Source organism: Abramis brama, assembly GCF_963993115.1.
Source record: "Abramis brama genome assembly, chromosome: 8".
Taxonomy (NCBI): Eukaryota; Metazoa; Chordata; class Actinopteri; order Cypriniformes; family Leuciscidae; genus Abramis; species Abramis brama.
The window spans coordinates 9,957,213-9,973,631 of NC_139970.1; the positions used below are offsets into that span (position 1 = coordinate 9,957,213).

A 16,419-nucleotide genomic window follows, 5' to 3' on the forward strand; every position below is an offset into this window, starting at 1 on the left:
ATGCTTGAAATGGAGAAGTTTTTTCATTTGAGTTTTCTGCGTACAGACGTCACCATTGACAAAACGATCTCCATTCACACGGATCCACAAAAATTACTGTATTCTGCTTCCAGACTATTAGATGAAGATGAAAAACTATAGACTGAACATGTAATACGCATGTGCATGACGTCATCGTCTTCACAGATTCGTGTTTTTGTTGTTTACACGGAGACCGTTTTCAAAAACATGCACTTTGAAACCCATTTTCAAAAGTTTGCGTTTACAATCACCCAAAACGCTGTTGTCATGTAAATGAACGGCCAAAACGCATAAAAAAGTTTTTAGTTTTTAATTGAAAACGGTGTCATGTAAACAGCCTCTAAGTCTCTCATTATGGAAGAATACCAAGCCACTGCGCAGCAAAACCCATGTTAAATTAACACCGCTCTGTGGGAACCACCAGCATAGTGTTAAAGGGATGGTTCGGAATAATTTCAACCTAGGGTCCTTTGCACCATGACCTCGAGCCAAACACCCCCCAGAAGCCTTTTTTCCCTTGGTTGAACATTATTAAAGTTAGAGCTTATTTAGAGATATCAGCCGAATGGCTTAGTGCAGGCGCTAATGGATCCAAGGTTGTATCTCGTAAATTACCCCACTAATAATGCCCAGAATGGCACCAAACTTCTACAGTAGTACAAATAGGTTCTGTACTCATAAAACGAGGCATTGGAAAGTTTGTAAGTGCATCAGGAGTTAAATAACACTTGCCTGACGGCTCATGCTACCGCTAACCCACATATCGAGGTCACTTCTGTGATTTGGGAAAAGCTTGCAATTTGAACAGCAATGCTCCAGTCATCTCATTTTGTGAATATTCAACCATGTTGGTCCCCACCTGTTGATTACACACAATCACTTTGAGTGTTGCAATATAACTAACATGCAAATTAAACTTTTTTTGTGGAAGTATCAAAAAACATTATTGCAAACATTACCAAATATGACTAAATGTGGCAAACAAACAAAATGTCTATTTAAATTCAATTCAGTATTTGCAAACTGAATTATAGTAATATTAGTACAAAAAGTACTTTGTACTAATATTGTCAACATTTAGGCAATAAAAGTCAAAATATTACTGTAATGTTGATAGTGTCTTCAACATTAAAACTCACAAACCAACAAAACTGCTCGTTAATCTCCTGACTGGCAGCTCCGGCAGTGCTGATGATCGGCACGCTTAGATAATGTTACACAATAAAATGAAAGATGACATGCATGGTAGGGTATCATGTAAATCTACATTTTTAAAGTTTTAAATATTGACGATCATTCTTAATCATTTTCTTCTCAAAACTGGCGCCTGTCCATTGACAATAATCCAGGCGGAAATTCCTTTACACTACTAACAGATCACAATGTGACGGCGCGTATCGTGATGTTATTCCACAGTTAAATTTTTTTCTGAACAATCCTGGTTCCGACAGACATTACAGAAGACACACGCAGGAGGAGACTATGCTGGAACTTACCCCAGTCACTTCTTCTGACGACGAGTATTTCTACAATATGCCAGCAGACTTTCCACACACAACTCACTAGCTACAGTAGCCTCGAGGCTAATTTCCCACAGATTTTACGTGCGAGCCCTGTGAGGGACTAAAACATACTCTGCGCTTGTATGGATTTCATTCAAAACGCTTTCCTCACTTTTAAATACACAATGTTCACAATGAATACGATAATTACGTGATTAATTTACAATTTAAACTGCATATTTCAAAAAGGCTGCTGATATAGGCCTAGCTGGTTTACAATTAAGGATTTAACGATGCTGCATTTTGTCAAAAAATCTAACCGGCTAGTTGTGGCTATTTAGGTTTCACAGAATAAATACGTTACCCCTCACACTTCCATATCAAAGACTGTATGTTGAACAGTGGAATTAGCTTGCTGTTACCACAACTTTTTAAAAATATAGGTAAACATTATTAAATTTAATAAAGATGAAAAACCGCACTCTCAAAGTATACTTTAATAGATTTATTGTACCCTTACACACACCGTACACACTGATGATGGCTTAGGCCTAAACGCGTGAAAGTATGAAATCTATGAAAGTATACTTTGAGAGTGCGGTTTTTCATCTTTATTTTTGATAACTTCTTTATTACTCGCACCCATAAACGATTTGGGAGTTGAGCGCGCCTGCTCTCAAAAACATTATTAACTTACCATAAAACACTGCCTGCTCCCGTGTGGTGTGTTCCTTGAGTCTGAAGTGAAGATCCAGAAAGTTCCGCAAAGAATAAACCAGTTGCTGGGTCAAAATAACCCAACCAGCTGTTTATTTGTGAATAACCCCCTTACAACTCATTTTACCCAGCATGAGCAACCCAATAATGTGTTACAGTACCCAGAGCAACCCAGCATTTTGACCCAGCACAATCAACCCAACAATGATTACATAACAGAAACAACAGAAACAACCCAGCATTTTTTTGAGTGTATGGTAGGGACCGCTATTACACATCTTCCAAAAGATTACTGAATCTCCTGATTAATACACATGAAGAAGTAGCAGAAACAAGTGAGAGAATGTGTAAGCAGATGCATATGTAAAATAACGGGATCATCAACATTAAACAGCATATAAATCAAAAACAAAATATACTGGTGGCCATGACATTTTTGTGAAAATGATCAAAATGCTGGCGTTGAATGGCAACTTTTTTTAAAAACTGCTGGCAGGGAAAGAGTTAACAAATGCTCTTGTTCACTGGGCAGAATATGAAAGAGAAAGAGAGAAATTATAATTCCATTATTATTATTTATATTTTTATGTTGTTTACTCAAAATATCATCCATGTATGTCAACAGACAGAGAGATCTCCACATACAGATGAATATTTACAGACAGACAAATCTATGGAGACAGATGAGAGTCTTCAGAAAGATCAGTCTCCACAGACAGATGGGGCTGTAAAGATTGATGAATCTTCTCAGAAAGATGGATCTCTGCCATTTTTTATTCCAGGTAAAAATTATTTAAGTTGGTTGATTAAATGTACAATATTTGTTCTTTATATTTTACTTATTTATATTTCCTAAGAAACACCATCTGAACAAGGTGAATAATTGAAATTGTCATAGGTATAACACAAGCAGCAGTAGCAGTATCAGGAGGAAGACTTGGATTTTTCGGAAAATTACTGGAAGGAGCAAAATCAATGTTTTTTGGATCTCAACAGGGAGAACAATCACAGGCACAAGAGGCGGTGATGGTGAGAGAGACAAGCCAAATGTTTTTTTTTTGTTTGTATTTTTTGAAAATCGGACAAAAAGACAAAGGCACAAGACTGTGTACTTAGCAGCTTTACTGAAACAAAGAACTACAATCCCATGATGCATTGCGAACAGCTCAAATGTTGATTATATATACAAAACCAATACATTTTACATTTATTGCAAAAAATGCATATATATATATATATATATATATATATATATAGAGAGAGAGAGAGAGAGAGAGAGAGAGAGATGTAGATATAAGGGATAATGTAGAGCGAGGTGGTTGTTATAGTGAATACAATCCCGATAGGCTGATCAGGACCCCGACGTGAAGTGGAGATGATCCACTATCCAGTGGGCCAACCTCTGCTTTGAGACAGCCTTTCCCTTCTGCTGGCCTCTGTAACAGATGAAGAGCTGATCTGAGGTCCTGAGGCTTTGTGTTCTGTCCACATACAAGGAGCGGACAGGACAGAGAAAAGCCAGGGCTGGGTCTGCCTCCTCCAGGGGCAGTGCTTTCAGGTTCACCACCTAGTCCCGAAAGGGACTGGTAGGAACCTTGGGGACATATATAGGCCGGGGTCCCAGGATAACATGAGAGTTAGCCGGCCCGTATTCCAGGCACGATTCATTGACTGAAAATGCATGCAGGTCCCCTATCCTCTTGATGGAGGCCAATGCAAGCAGGAGAACTGTCTTTAACGACAGAATTTTTAACTCTACTGACTGCAGAGGCTCAAAGGGAGGTCAAAGGTCAGCTCCAGAGATAAGTCCCAAGAGGGTATGGAGTGGTCAATCTCCTCGCTCGCCTAAGGAACCTGATGACCAGGTTGTGCCTTACCATGGATTTTCCATCCACTGCATCATGATGTGCATAAATGGAGGCAACAAATACTTTGAGGGTGGAGGGAGACAGCCTTCGCTCCAACCCCTCTTGCAGGAAAGAAAGCACGGTCCCGATCAAGCATCTTCGGGGGTCTTCTCTGTGAGAAGAACACCAATTAACAAACAGGTTCCACTTCAATGCGTAAGCATGCCTCTTAGAGGGTGCTCTCGCAGAAACTATGGTGCCTATGACCGATTGTGGTAGATCACTTAGATCCTCTGCGTCCCGTCCAGGGACCAGATATGAAGTTTCCAGAGGTCTGGTTACAGGTGCCATATGGTGCCCCGTCCCTGAGAGAGAAGGTCCTCCCTCAGAGGAATGGGCCAGGGAGGTGCAGACGAGAGGAGCGCAAGTTCAGGGAACCAGGTCCGGTTGGGCCAATAAGGGGCAACTAGCAAGACCTGCTCCTCTTCCTCCCTGACCTTGTACAGTGTCTGTGCAAGGAGGCTACTGGGGGAAACGCATATTTGCGAAAGCCCCGGGGCCAGCTGTGTGCCAGTGCATCTGTGGAGAGAGTTCCCTCGGTCAGGGAGTAAAACAACTGGCAATGAGATGAGTCTGGAGAGGAAAACAGATCGATCTGTGCGGCTCCGAAATGGTCCCAGATCAGTTGAAGCTGTATGGATTGGAAGGCACTTTCCAGGCTTCCAAAAACCGTGCCAGGGGAATCAGAGGCACTACAGACGTACCCGGGGTCGGGCAGCAGAGTGGGGAGCAGGGACCTGGCTCAGAGGGCCCAGGGGTGGTCCGGAGCGGTGTCTGAGTGCGCAATGCAGCACTGACCTGTTTCCACTGGTCGGCATTGGGTACGGAAGAAGGCGTAATGGCCTGTATCAGGAACGCTTAGTCTTGCTCTTGCCACCGGGTTTGACAGCATCTGATACAGGCTGTGTGGCTTGCCTGCGGCTAGCTCTCTGCTGAGGCCTGAGTGAAGGCTGCTGCAGTGGTCCAGCGTGAGCGGCAGCAGGGGTACGCCTTCGGCGACATGCAGTTGGAGGAACAGCGGGGTGGATGGCAGCAGCGGGCCGCTGGGGCAGGATGTGTCGGACCTTCTCCATATGTGCCTGAGCAGCAGAGAACTGAACCTTGTCCGCATCTGCCATATCAACCAGGCTGAGCCAACTATGGCGCTTCTGTACCACCAGGGTGGACAACGCTAGACTGATCGCGCAGGCCGCACCGCTCGTGCTCCGGAGAGCCAAGTCAGTTGCAGTGCAGAGCTCACTCATGAGCGCACGGTCTAGACTACCCTTGTGCATGTCCATGAGTTTCTTGGCCTGATAGACCTGTAACAACACCATGGCATGCAGAGAGGAAGCAGCTTGCCCGCAAGCTCTATAAGCTACGTCTGACAGACAAAAACTTACAGGCCTGCGAGGGGAAACGTGGCTCCCCCAACCGAGATGCAGCGGCCGCCGGACACAGGTGTGCCGCGACAGACCACTCCACAGGAGGGACAGCCATGTAACCTCTCACTGCTCCTCCTTCAAGGGTAGTGAGGGGGGAGAAACTATCCAGGTCGTTTCTAGCATTAAAAGGTGCCATACACGACCTGGTCAGTTCTTCATACACCTTGGGAAAGAAAGGTACTGGGGCGGCGAACTGAGAACCAGCAAGGCCCGCCCTGAGAAACCAATCATCCAACCGAGACTGAGCGGGACACGGTGGAGGGTTCCACTCGAGCCCGTCAGCAGCGGCCCGTTTCAGCATAGCTGACAACTGTGGATCCAGCTCAGGCAACGTTGTACTCCCCAAAGGGGACATCGCAGCTGAGTCATCATCTCCAGAGCCCAACTCACCCTCTGATGCTGCAATCGGCATCCTATCCTCCTGAGGAACCTCCAATTGAACCTCTGGCCCATCCATTATAGACAGGCCAGCGTGCTCAACAAAGGAATCCACCGGTAGCGGTGTGATGGAATCGTGAGGAGTCCAGGGGGAATGGTTACCGGGCAGAAACTCCATCACTATCCTACGGTCAGCCACTCATACGGCACCTGAGGGTGGGGTATGGAAAGTTCACGGATAAAGGCGAGTCTTGATCTCAACACCAAGACAAATTCCCGCAATGAGAACATGAACTATCCACAAAAGCTGCTTCAGCGTGCTGTAAGCCCAAACACGTGATGCAACAATTGTGACCGTCAGAGGGGGACAGGGAACGTTCGCATCCAGAAACGCACAGGTGGAATGACATCTTGAAAAAGGCGCAAAAGCACCTGTGTTGCTCTTTCAGGAAATGGAAAAACTCTCACCAGTGCTGGAACACACAGGGGAATGATCGCTGCAACATTGACAGGGATGGTGCAGCCTGTACCAGTGAAGCACTCACTCTCTTCGCCCTCAACCGGCCGTCAGACAAGCAAACACAAACAGAAATGTGATGCTGTTAAAACAGCAGTTGAGAGCTCAGAAAGCTTGCGAACACCGCTGCACTCATGTTGTAGAACCATCAGCACTGGTAGAGACTTCCTGAAGAAGCACCGACACACTCGCTCATTGTAATATAACAAAGAACATTCTTCAGAAACATCAACATGAAGACCGATCAGCTCTGAAGTGAAAGACAAGTGGTCCGTGGATAATAGGGATCTCAATCAGTCGACACGTCGACTATGTCGAACGTGAGCGACTGAAAGGGAACGTCTCGGTTACGGATGTAACCCTCGTTCCCTGAAGGAGGGAACAGAGACGTAGTCCCGTCACCACTATTGCTGGACCACCGCTGACTCCGGGCTCCGATCGGCTCCTCAGCGAAAAACAAGTGGTGCGTGCATCCACTTCCGTATTTATACCCGCGCTGCAGGGCGGAGTGTGGATGCAAATCTCGCACGCCAATGTGTGCATTGGCTCGTTTTAACAATACTCGAAGATGACAGGCTCCCTAAGCGTGATCCCAATCAGTCGACACGTCGACTACGTTGAACGTGAGCAGCTGAAAGGGAACCGAGACCTGACTACTTACAAAATCGTGCAGTGTGAACTCTGCATTAGAATGCATTTAATTATTATTTAAATATTTTTTTTTGTTCATATGTAGTTTGTAACTCAGACCATCATCCATGAATCTCCACAGACAGATGAATCTCCACAGACAGTTACATTTATGAAGGAAGATGGACCTCCACAGACAGATAGGACATGGACTGAGGTGAAAACAACAGACAAAGAGCAAGCTCCTCTAATGCCAGGTAAAATATTTAGAGTTTAAATAATTAAATATTTTTTTTAAACAATTTACTCTTTGAACACACTGAATGTGAGTCCTAGCTTTGATGCTATCCATGATGTGATGTAATATAGTGGCAGTGATCCTTCCCCTTCTCTGACCATATGAAAATCTGAATAGTTAGTTCTTAATCGTTAGGATAGTTCACCCAAAAATGAAAATTTGCTGTTATTGAGGGGAAATTGGATAGGTGCCTTTCACAAGCCTAATGGCCTAATGGGTAAAATGGCCTTTTCAGCATAGAAGTGTATTTATTAAGCTGCAAATACTTTGTGTGGAAATACTTAACTAAAAAACAACTACAACTAAACAACGTAATTAATAGACATCACTGCAATTCAGTTATTGCCTTTTAAATAAAGCAACATGCAGCACAGCATCAGTGCTTCATGGTCTTCTCCCAGACTGAATCACAGACTCTACTCTTCAGCACAATTGTGACCCACAAAACTCACACAACAGAAACCCTTTAAATCCCAACAGAACATTAAACACTAACAGATCTCTCAAGATCACAACAGAAGAGTTTCCAGAAAGCATTGTTAGCAAACAGTGGTCGCAATTTCCATCGTTATCAGCATAGTTCAACGAGTCAATGTTTCCCGAAACCATTGTTCTAACAAACATTCTCAAACAGCATCGCAAAGTTGGTTAGCTGGAACGACAGCTCTCGACCTGTGGTTAGATACAGTTTCTTGTTTGCATGACATGTGGACTCAATAAATCCTTATCTTGAGCAAAATAAGCAAGCTGACATTCAGTATAATCTATATCTTTTATTTCTAACAAATACATTGTCATTTACGACTTTTAGTTTGTCAAGAGATTTAAAGCGTAGTTTTTGGAGAGTGCGCATGTGCGAACATGCACGGCTACGTAAAAACCAGCCTATGATTGAATCTGGAAATAAAGCAAAATAACTGAGAAATAGAAATAGTCATCAGATGCCATAATGACGTAATTTATAGCAAAACATATAGCATTAATTCAATCTCAAACAGATTTATTAAAGAAGTTATTACTCCACCATCTGTGTGATATCATTAATCAGTGTGGTTGAATGACAGGTTTGCGACAGTATGGTTTTGGGAAACAGTTGTGACTAGCTAGTTGATTTCTTCAACGATGCATGTACCCCTGTTTGACATTCAGTCATACATCTACAGAAGTTCTTATTGAGAATCAACAGAGGTTTAGATGTTGTTTATTTATTTAAAACAATAGTTACCATTATTGAGATTGTGTTTGCTTTAGTTGGGCTCTTGCCCCTGACTTTTTAGTTTTAGTTTTTTTTTCTGGCTGCTGTAACTGTCTTTTGAAGACACAGTTGTTATGGCAAGAATGCCAAGAGAAATGCTGAGGATGATAATAATAAATTGAATTTGTATAGCGCTTTTCACGAACCCAAAGTCGCTTTACAGGGCAGGTAGATAATAATAACAATGCAAAACAAAACAAAACAAAACAAGAATCAAATACAAATGAAAATGGAGGGGGCGTAGGGCTAAGGATAGGCATAGGTGAAGAAATGGGTCTGTTGGGTATTTATTGATGATGACATTATCATCATTAAATATCCTGGTTCACAGGTTTCATCCCAATGTCCACTGATCAAAAGGGTGTTAGTTCATTAAAGGGGGGGTGAAATGCTATTTCATGCATACTGAGTTTTTTACACTGTTAAAGAGTTGGATTCCCATGCTAAACATGGACAAAGTTTCAAAAATTAAATTGTACGTTTGAAGGAGTATTTCTGTGCCAAAAATTGTCCTTCCGGTTTGTCACAAGTTTCGGAAAGTTTTTTTTGAGTATGGGTCTGCGTGACGTCAGCTGGGGCAGAATTTCCTTATATGGGTCCTAAGGGCACTTCTCCGCGGGCGCGCGCGCACTCGTAGACCAGACAGAGAGAGAAGAGAGCGAAAGCAGTAACTTACCTCATCAAAGCGCTCTGCTCGGCTCACCAAAGAAGTGGGTTTTTGGTTGCCAGGGCAAGACAACCCTGCACAGATTCCTAAAGAACCCAGCGTTAAGGGACCAGTGGATGGAGTTTGTTTTTTCAGAGACTGTTTGTTTTTGTGCAAGACTGTTTGTTCCCTGCATTTCGACGATGATTGTTTTATAAACAAAGCCCAGATCGACGGATTTGCAGATCGTCTAATGCTTAAGGATGGAGCAGTCACAATGATAAAGGTTCGCGGTCGCAGGCGATGAGTAAAACTGCTTCAAATGTCTCTGTGTGTTGTTGTTAGCTCGGTTAGCACAGCTTTAGCTTCGCCCACACGGCCCGCCTCCAGACGCTCGTTTTTTTCCGGAAAGACTCGGTACAGCCTATCTTTCTTTTATAAATATAATAAAACTAAAGACTTTTTGGAGATATGAAGGATGCAATACTACTCTATAGGTACTCAAGATTAACAGGAGATTGAGTGAAAATGAGCATTTCACCCCCCCCTTTAAATGCATTATAAATATTGTTCGAGCATAATGTAATTTGTTCAACCACTAGATGGCGGTGTGCACCAGTGGTGCAGGTGAAACCCACACCTGTTCAATCATATGATATTTAAACTTTTAAACTGGTTTGAATCAGAGAGGGACAGGTGGCGGGAATATTATGGTTCTTACCATAGAACCAATGCTTTTTAAACTCTGTAACATACATCTCATTAAATGGATAACAAACTGTTCAAACAGATACTGCTGTGTGGACATTGTTTTAACTATGCACGAAGAACACCTTACCGGGCTTATAGGAAAGCCACTACAAATATTGTATTATAAACACTGTGATACTATAACAAGAGGTTCAGCAATGTTGTGGTAATCAGTTACTTTTTTAGACACATTGTGCACAACACAAATGCATTCTGGGAGCTACCAAGGTATAAAACTCATCCATGGTTCCCAGCATTCATTGCAACATGAAGCATGTCATCGTTGTTGAGATTCATACGCTAATTCTTGATATTTGTGTGTCTAGATTCTAAATATTAAAATTTGAGCACAATGTATTATATTATCAAATCGTTTTATTACAATATTTAAAAGCATTTAATGATCTACCACACTTTTGTTTAGTGATAAATCTTTGAATAAGATTTACGAACTGGGACATCAACAATAAATACCCAACAGTTCACCCGCAGTATTTGTCTTGGATTTTTTTAGCCAAGAAAATCTAATGTTTAAACGTTAAGGGTCAAGAGCTCAACTAAAGCAAACACTGATCACCTTAATGGTGATATCAGACTTTATTATTTTCAACAAGTCGTCAATATCTAAATTCTCAATAAACTCATCTATGATATATGACAGAAATAAAGTCAAACTTGTTTGTAATAAGTGTTTCTGGTAAAGCTGTTTTTGTTGTTTAACCCTCCTTTGCTGAGATCTTGGGAGATCTGTTAGTGTTTCCCTTTTGAATGGGAACTCTAACTGCGTCCCCTAGAGGGCGTTATAGGGAATACCTCCGGTGTCTGAAGCATGAGTCTAAACACGACAATGAACTTGACATTGGCTGGCGACAGCCAATGACGTCACTTCAGGTGAGACCGTGAGTATAAAAAGGCACATGTGAAATACGTCATCCTTTTTTTGTCTTCAGTATACCGTTTGTCTGTGTATGTGTTAAGGAGCGAATATCATGGATAAACACTTTGCCCAGCATTTCATGAAGCTCCTTGCATCTGGTGCGTTTTGTACAGAGTGAGGATCATGCACCTTTAGCTCTTGATGGAGCTGAATGCACAAATTGTGAGGTTTTCTCAATCAAAAGCTCTGTTCGCGCGGTGGATTGCTGTTGACTCTTCTAAGAAGCTTGATGCACTAGTTATGATGCATTCACAAGACTTTTCCTTTTCTGCTCTCTCCTGAGGGATAGTAGTTAATGTTTGCACAAGCTCAGCATAATAATTAACGTTCAGCTCTCAAGGGAGTTGATGGCACTCATAGCTATGCATTCTCTTATGGTTCTTTATAAGAATAATCTGATGCTTGAAAAAAGTGTGCTTGACTCACGAAGTGGTTAAAAGCACGTTTTTGCAATGCAGTCGCAGTCATCTGTTCCAGCCAGGCATGACTCTTTCTCTACTGCGGTGAGGCAAGATCAAGCACGGGGGAAACCATATTCAGCCTGCATTCATCCTTTTTTCACAATATGTAAATGTGAAGGGTTTGCGGGAGCACAGAGACGTGGTGATGCTACCATACTATCTTTCTTTGGTTGAGGCGTCCTCATGAAGGTTCTGATTCTGCCATTTAGATTATGATACTGAAGGGCAAGGGCACGCGCCAAGTTGTGCCAAGTTGTCAGACTGTATGTGAGTCTCCTTGGCTGCTGCTTTTAAAAAGGAGCGTTGTTAGGCCTCCTCTTGTTATTGAGAGTCATTCTTCTGAGGCCTCCGCTCCCCTAGAGCTCCGCCTGAATAGCGAATCTGAGTTGTTAGGGTTTGTGAAGCCTCCTTGGTAGGCTCCTGTTCTGAGCGTAGAGGACGGAGTGATGAGGCCTCTGTCCTATGAGCTCAGCCAGGGACTAAGTTGCTAGGCTCTCTGGTCAGCCTCCCTGGCTGAGCTTTACCCCCTGGGGTCGGCAAATGCGCCGGCACGTTTTGCTCGATTTTTTTCACATAGCAGCAAAATAGACTTAAAATACTCCGTCATTTATGGTCATACAGACTTAAGACTGTTAAATGTCTACTTTTTTATGTGTCCACCTACAAGCGAAAATAAACATTGTGTTTTTGTAAAATAAAGTAAATAAATAGATTGTGCTTTCTGGCTCTCTGTCTCCGTGAACTTTTTTTCTGGAGCACGTCTCTAAACTTAAACAAAACTCAGCGAATACTAGTCACCCAGACATGAGCTATCTTTATAATCATTTAATTGTCTGCTTTTAAATTATATAATTCAAAACTAAAACAAATATTCTCTGTTTATGTAATCTGTATGAAAAGAGAGAGATGTCAGTTGTTCTCATTACAGCCCATTGCAACTCATTATCTGCTAATATGAACACACCCATGGAGAGCGCGCACTATTCAAATGCAAATGGTCTGAGGCACTACATGCAAACCTGTGAACGCCCACATCAGCTCGATAAAACTCAAGTTTAATCAGATTAATGTACTTGCTTATGCCGTCTCACAACGCTGTGAGGAATAATACTATCATAATAATAATCCTGGAAAATTTACCTCAGAAGTGCTGGTAGTTTCATTTCGAGGAGCAACAGATCCAGCTGAGGAATAGTAAATTCTTTATTCTTAAGTGCTTTGTTCTAATCGAAATATGGAATAGTGTCTGTAAACCGCAAAATGACTTTAAATTTAAATTTGAATTGTGTGTCTGTGTGTGAATGAATGAATGGCAGAGATGCATGCAGTTGTTTACTACAGCTTGCAAAAAGACTGTTTAAATTTGAATCGTGTTTCTGTGTGTGAATGAATGAACAGCTTTTACCAAACTATATTGCTATACTTAGATGAGTCAAAATCGACTGAAATATGTTGAAATAAAATGTCTTTGTATAAGCAACGTATTAAACTGCAAATTAACATTTATATGCCCTAATATATCATGAAAACAATAGGCCTATGTTACAGACGAAATATGAAAGGCAACATTTCGTTGACTAGTTTTGGATAGATTATAAAGTTTTTACTGTAAAATAGACTGCCACATCAAATAAGCTTTTATTCACCAATTTCTGCTCATATGTTATGGGGCTCGTATACGAGCGCCTGGTGGCCGGGCCTCCCCCCACGGGGTCCGGCCGGGCTCAGCCCGAAGGAGCGACGTGGGGCCGCCTTCCCGTGGGCTCACCACCTACAGGAGGGACCGTAAGGGGCCGGTGCTTAGAGAATCGGGCGGCAGTCGAAGGCGGGGGCCTCGACAGCCCGATCCCTGGACACGGAAACTAGCTCTAGGGACGTGGAACATCACCTCGCTGGCGGGGAAGGAGCCCGAGATTGTGCGTGAGGTTGAGAGGTTCCGACTAGCGATAGTCGGGATCACCTCTACGCCAGTGTTAATTTCGTTAACGAAAACTATGACGAAAAATGTTCGTTGACGACCTTTTTTCCCCTGACTAAGACAAGACGATGAGAGACGACACCCACGTCATTAAACGATAACTGTGACTATATGAACATGCAATATCGTTGACGAAAAAAGACGAGACTGAAATGTGTTTAAACTTTAAACATTTTTTAAACTTAACCAAAACCACTTGTAGTTTGTGTCAAATAAAGGAGACGACAACACATTGACTGTTTTTTACGAGCGTTCATGCTTACGGTTGCCAGATTTCAATAATTAAACCCCGAGTCAGAGCTTTTCTGTTAATATAACACGTTTTCTACCCGGTCTTTTCAATAGTATCTGGCAACCATGCGCGCGCGCTCTCTACACTGCTGAAGAACCGCGGATGATCTGAAAACACAGACGAGTAAGCTGGAGTTTAGCGATCTTCATTTGAGATTTTCTACTTAAATTAAAGTGTCGTTCAGTCGGTCTGTGTTCTGCCACGAGCGGTTTGCGCTATCTGTGCTACTAAATCTGCGATCAAAATATAGGCTGATATCCAGCAGTGTTTTAATGTTTATCATATTATACGAGCAAGAATGCAATGTTTCCTGAATATCCACACGATTTCAAATGTGACATTAATTTTATACAACAGTTCAACAAACAGAAGGGTAACATTAAATAATGTACTAGCCTACATTTAGGCTTATTGCTCTATTTTGCAACGAAAGCCACAGCAGAACTGCAGCACACAGCGGTGATTCGTGAACGAATCTGTTGCTTTGAAAGAATCGTGAGATTCCTGACCCGTTCATAAAAATAGCAGCTTGCTTCCTTACTGAATGAATGAATGAATGAATGACTCCATGACTCACTCATAAAGACAGTGACTTACTACTGGCTTTAATTTAATATTTTAAAAGTACCGGTATCACTTTGTTTTTACCATCATTGCATATTTATTGAACATTGTTTAATAAAAAAAAATATTTAAAAAATATTGTCCCTTAATGGAAAAATTGTGACTGCAGTCTAAGTGGAAGAGAGGGGGTGCCAGGGGGTAGGGCACTCTAAAAACCACTGAACTAAGGAAAAGGGGTATGTAGAATTGCACAAGTGCTACTGCTAAAGAGTGCAATGTCAATACAGCCTGTTACCTTAATTTACATTTCTCATAAGCTTAACTGAATTGGCCTAGAGATAAAAAATAAAGAATACATATAAATAGCTACCAAAATTAATGTCGGTAACTGCAGTTTGACTAAAAGTTGACAAAAAATGCAATGACTTTTCGTCAACTAAAACTAGACTAAAACTATGAAAGACAAAATGACTAAAATGTGACTAAGACCAATAAGTATTTTCGTCTCAAGATGAAAACTAAGACTAAATCAAAAATGGCTGCCAAAATTAACACTGCTCTACGCACATCTTGGGCTCTGGAACCACACTCCTCGAGAGAGGATGGACTCTTCACCACTCTGGAGTTGCCCATGGTGAGAGGCGGCGGGCTGGTGTGGGTTTGCTTATAGCCCCCCAGCTCAGCTGCCATGTGTTGGAGTTTACCCCGGTGAACGATAGGGTCGCTTCCCTGCGCCTTCGGGTCGGGGATCTCTCACTGTCGTTTGTGCCTACGGGCCAAACGGCATTGCAGAGTAACCGGCCTTCTTGGAGTCTCTGGGAGGGGTGCTGGAAAGTGCTCAGACTGGGGACTCCATCGTTTTACTGGGGGACTTCAATGCCCACGTGGGCAACGACAGTGACACCTGGAGGGGCGTGATTGGGAGGAACGGCCCCCCTGATCTGAACCCGAGCGGTGTTCAGTTATTGGACTTCTGTGCTAGTTACAGCTTGTCCATAACGAACAGCATGTTCAAGCATAAGGGTGTCCATCAGTACACGTGGCACCAGGACACCCTAGGCCGTAGGTCGATGATCGACTTTGTGGTCGTTTCATCTGAAAGAGAGGGGCGGAGCTGTCAACTGATCACCACCTGGTGGTGAGTTGGATCCGATGGCGGGGGAGGAAGCTGGACAGACTCGGCAGACCCAAGCGTACTGTAAGGGTCTGCTGGGAATGTTTGGCCGAGTCTCCTGTCAGAGAGATCTTCAACTCCCACCTCCGGCGGAGCTTCGACCGGATCCCGAGGGAGGCTGGAGATATTGAGTCCGAGTGTACCATGTTCTCCACCTCCATTGTCGAAGCGGCCGCTCGGAGCTGTGGCCGTAAGGTCTCCGGTGCCTGTCGAGGCGGCAATCCCTGAACCCGGTGGTGGACACCGGAAGTAAGGGATGCCGTCAAGCTGAAGAAGGAGTCCTATCGGGCCTGGTTGGCTTGTGGGACTCCTGAGGCAGCTGACAGGTACCGGCAGGCCAAGCGGACTGCAGCCCGGGTGGTTGTGGAGGCAAAAACTCGGGCCTGGGAGGAGTTCGGTAAGGCCATGGAGAAAGACTATCGACTGGCCTCGAAGAGATTCTGGCAAACCGTCCGGTGCCTCAGGAGAGGGAAGCAGTGCCCTACCAACGCTGTTTACAGTAGAGGTGGGGAGCTGTTGACCTCAACTGGGAATGTCGTTGGACGGTGGAAGGAATACTTTGAGGATCTCCTCAATCCCGCTGTCACGTCTTCCATTGAGGAAGCAGAGGCTGAGGGCTCAGAGGTGGACTCGTCCATCACCCAAGCTGAAGTCACCGAGGTAGTCAAGAAACTCCTCGGTGGCAAGGCACCGGGGGTGGATGAGATCCGCCCTGAGTACCTCAAGTCTCTGGATGTTGTGGGGCTGTCTTGGCTGACACGCCTCTGCAGCATCGCGTGGCAGTCGGGGACAGTGCCTCTGGTATGGCAGACCGGGGTGGTGGTCCCTCTTTTTAAGAAGGGGGACCGGAGGGTGTGTTCCAACTACAGGGGGATCACACTTCTCAGCCTCCCTGGGAAAGTCTATGCCAGGGTACTGGAGAGGAGAATCCGGCCGATAGTAGAACCTCGGATTCAGGAGGAACAGTG

At 43.6% G+C, this 16,419-nt stretch overlaps 1 protein-coding gene across 2 annotated transcripts in view; it reads left to right on the top strand.

Moving 5' to 3' along the window:
- Positions 1-16,419, top strand: part of LOC311088687 (interferon-induced very large GTPase 1-like) — a 68,347-nt gene that overhangs the window by 26,818 nt on the left and 25,110 nt on the right. Inside the window, exons 4-6 of one of the 2 annotated variants that reach the window (XM_084122937.1) lie at positions 2,866-3,022; positions 3,139-3,269; positions 7,239-7,353. In XM_084122937.1, coding sequence (XP_083979063.1) covers positions 2,866-3,022; positions 3,139-3,269; positions 7,239-7,353 — 403 coding nt within the window. Of the gene's footprint in view, positions 1-2,865; positions 3,023-3,138; positions 3,270-7,202; positions 7,354-16,419 lie in introns of both variants that reach the window. The other variant, XM_084122936.1, reaches the window with a different exon arrangement.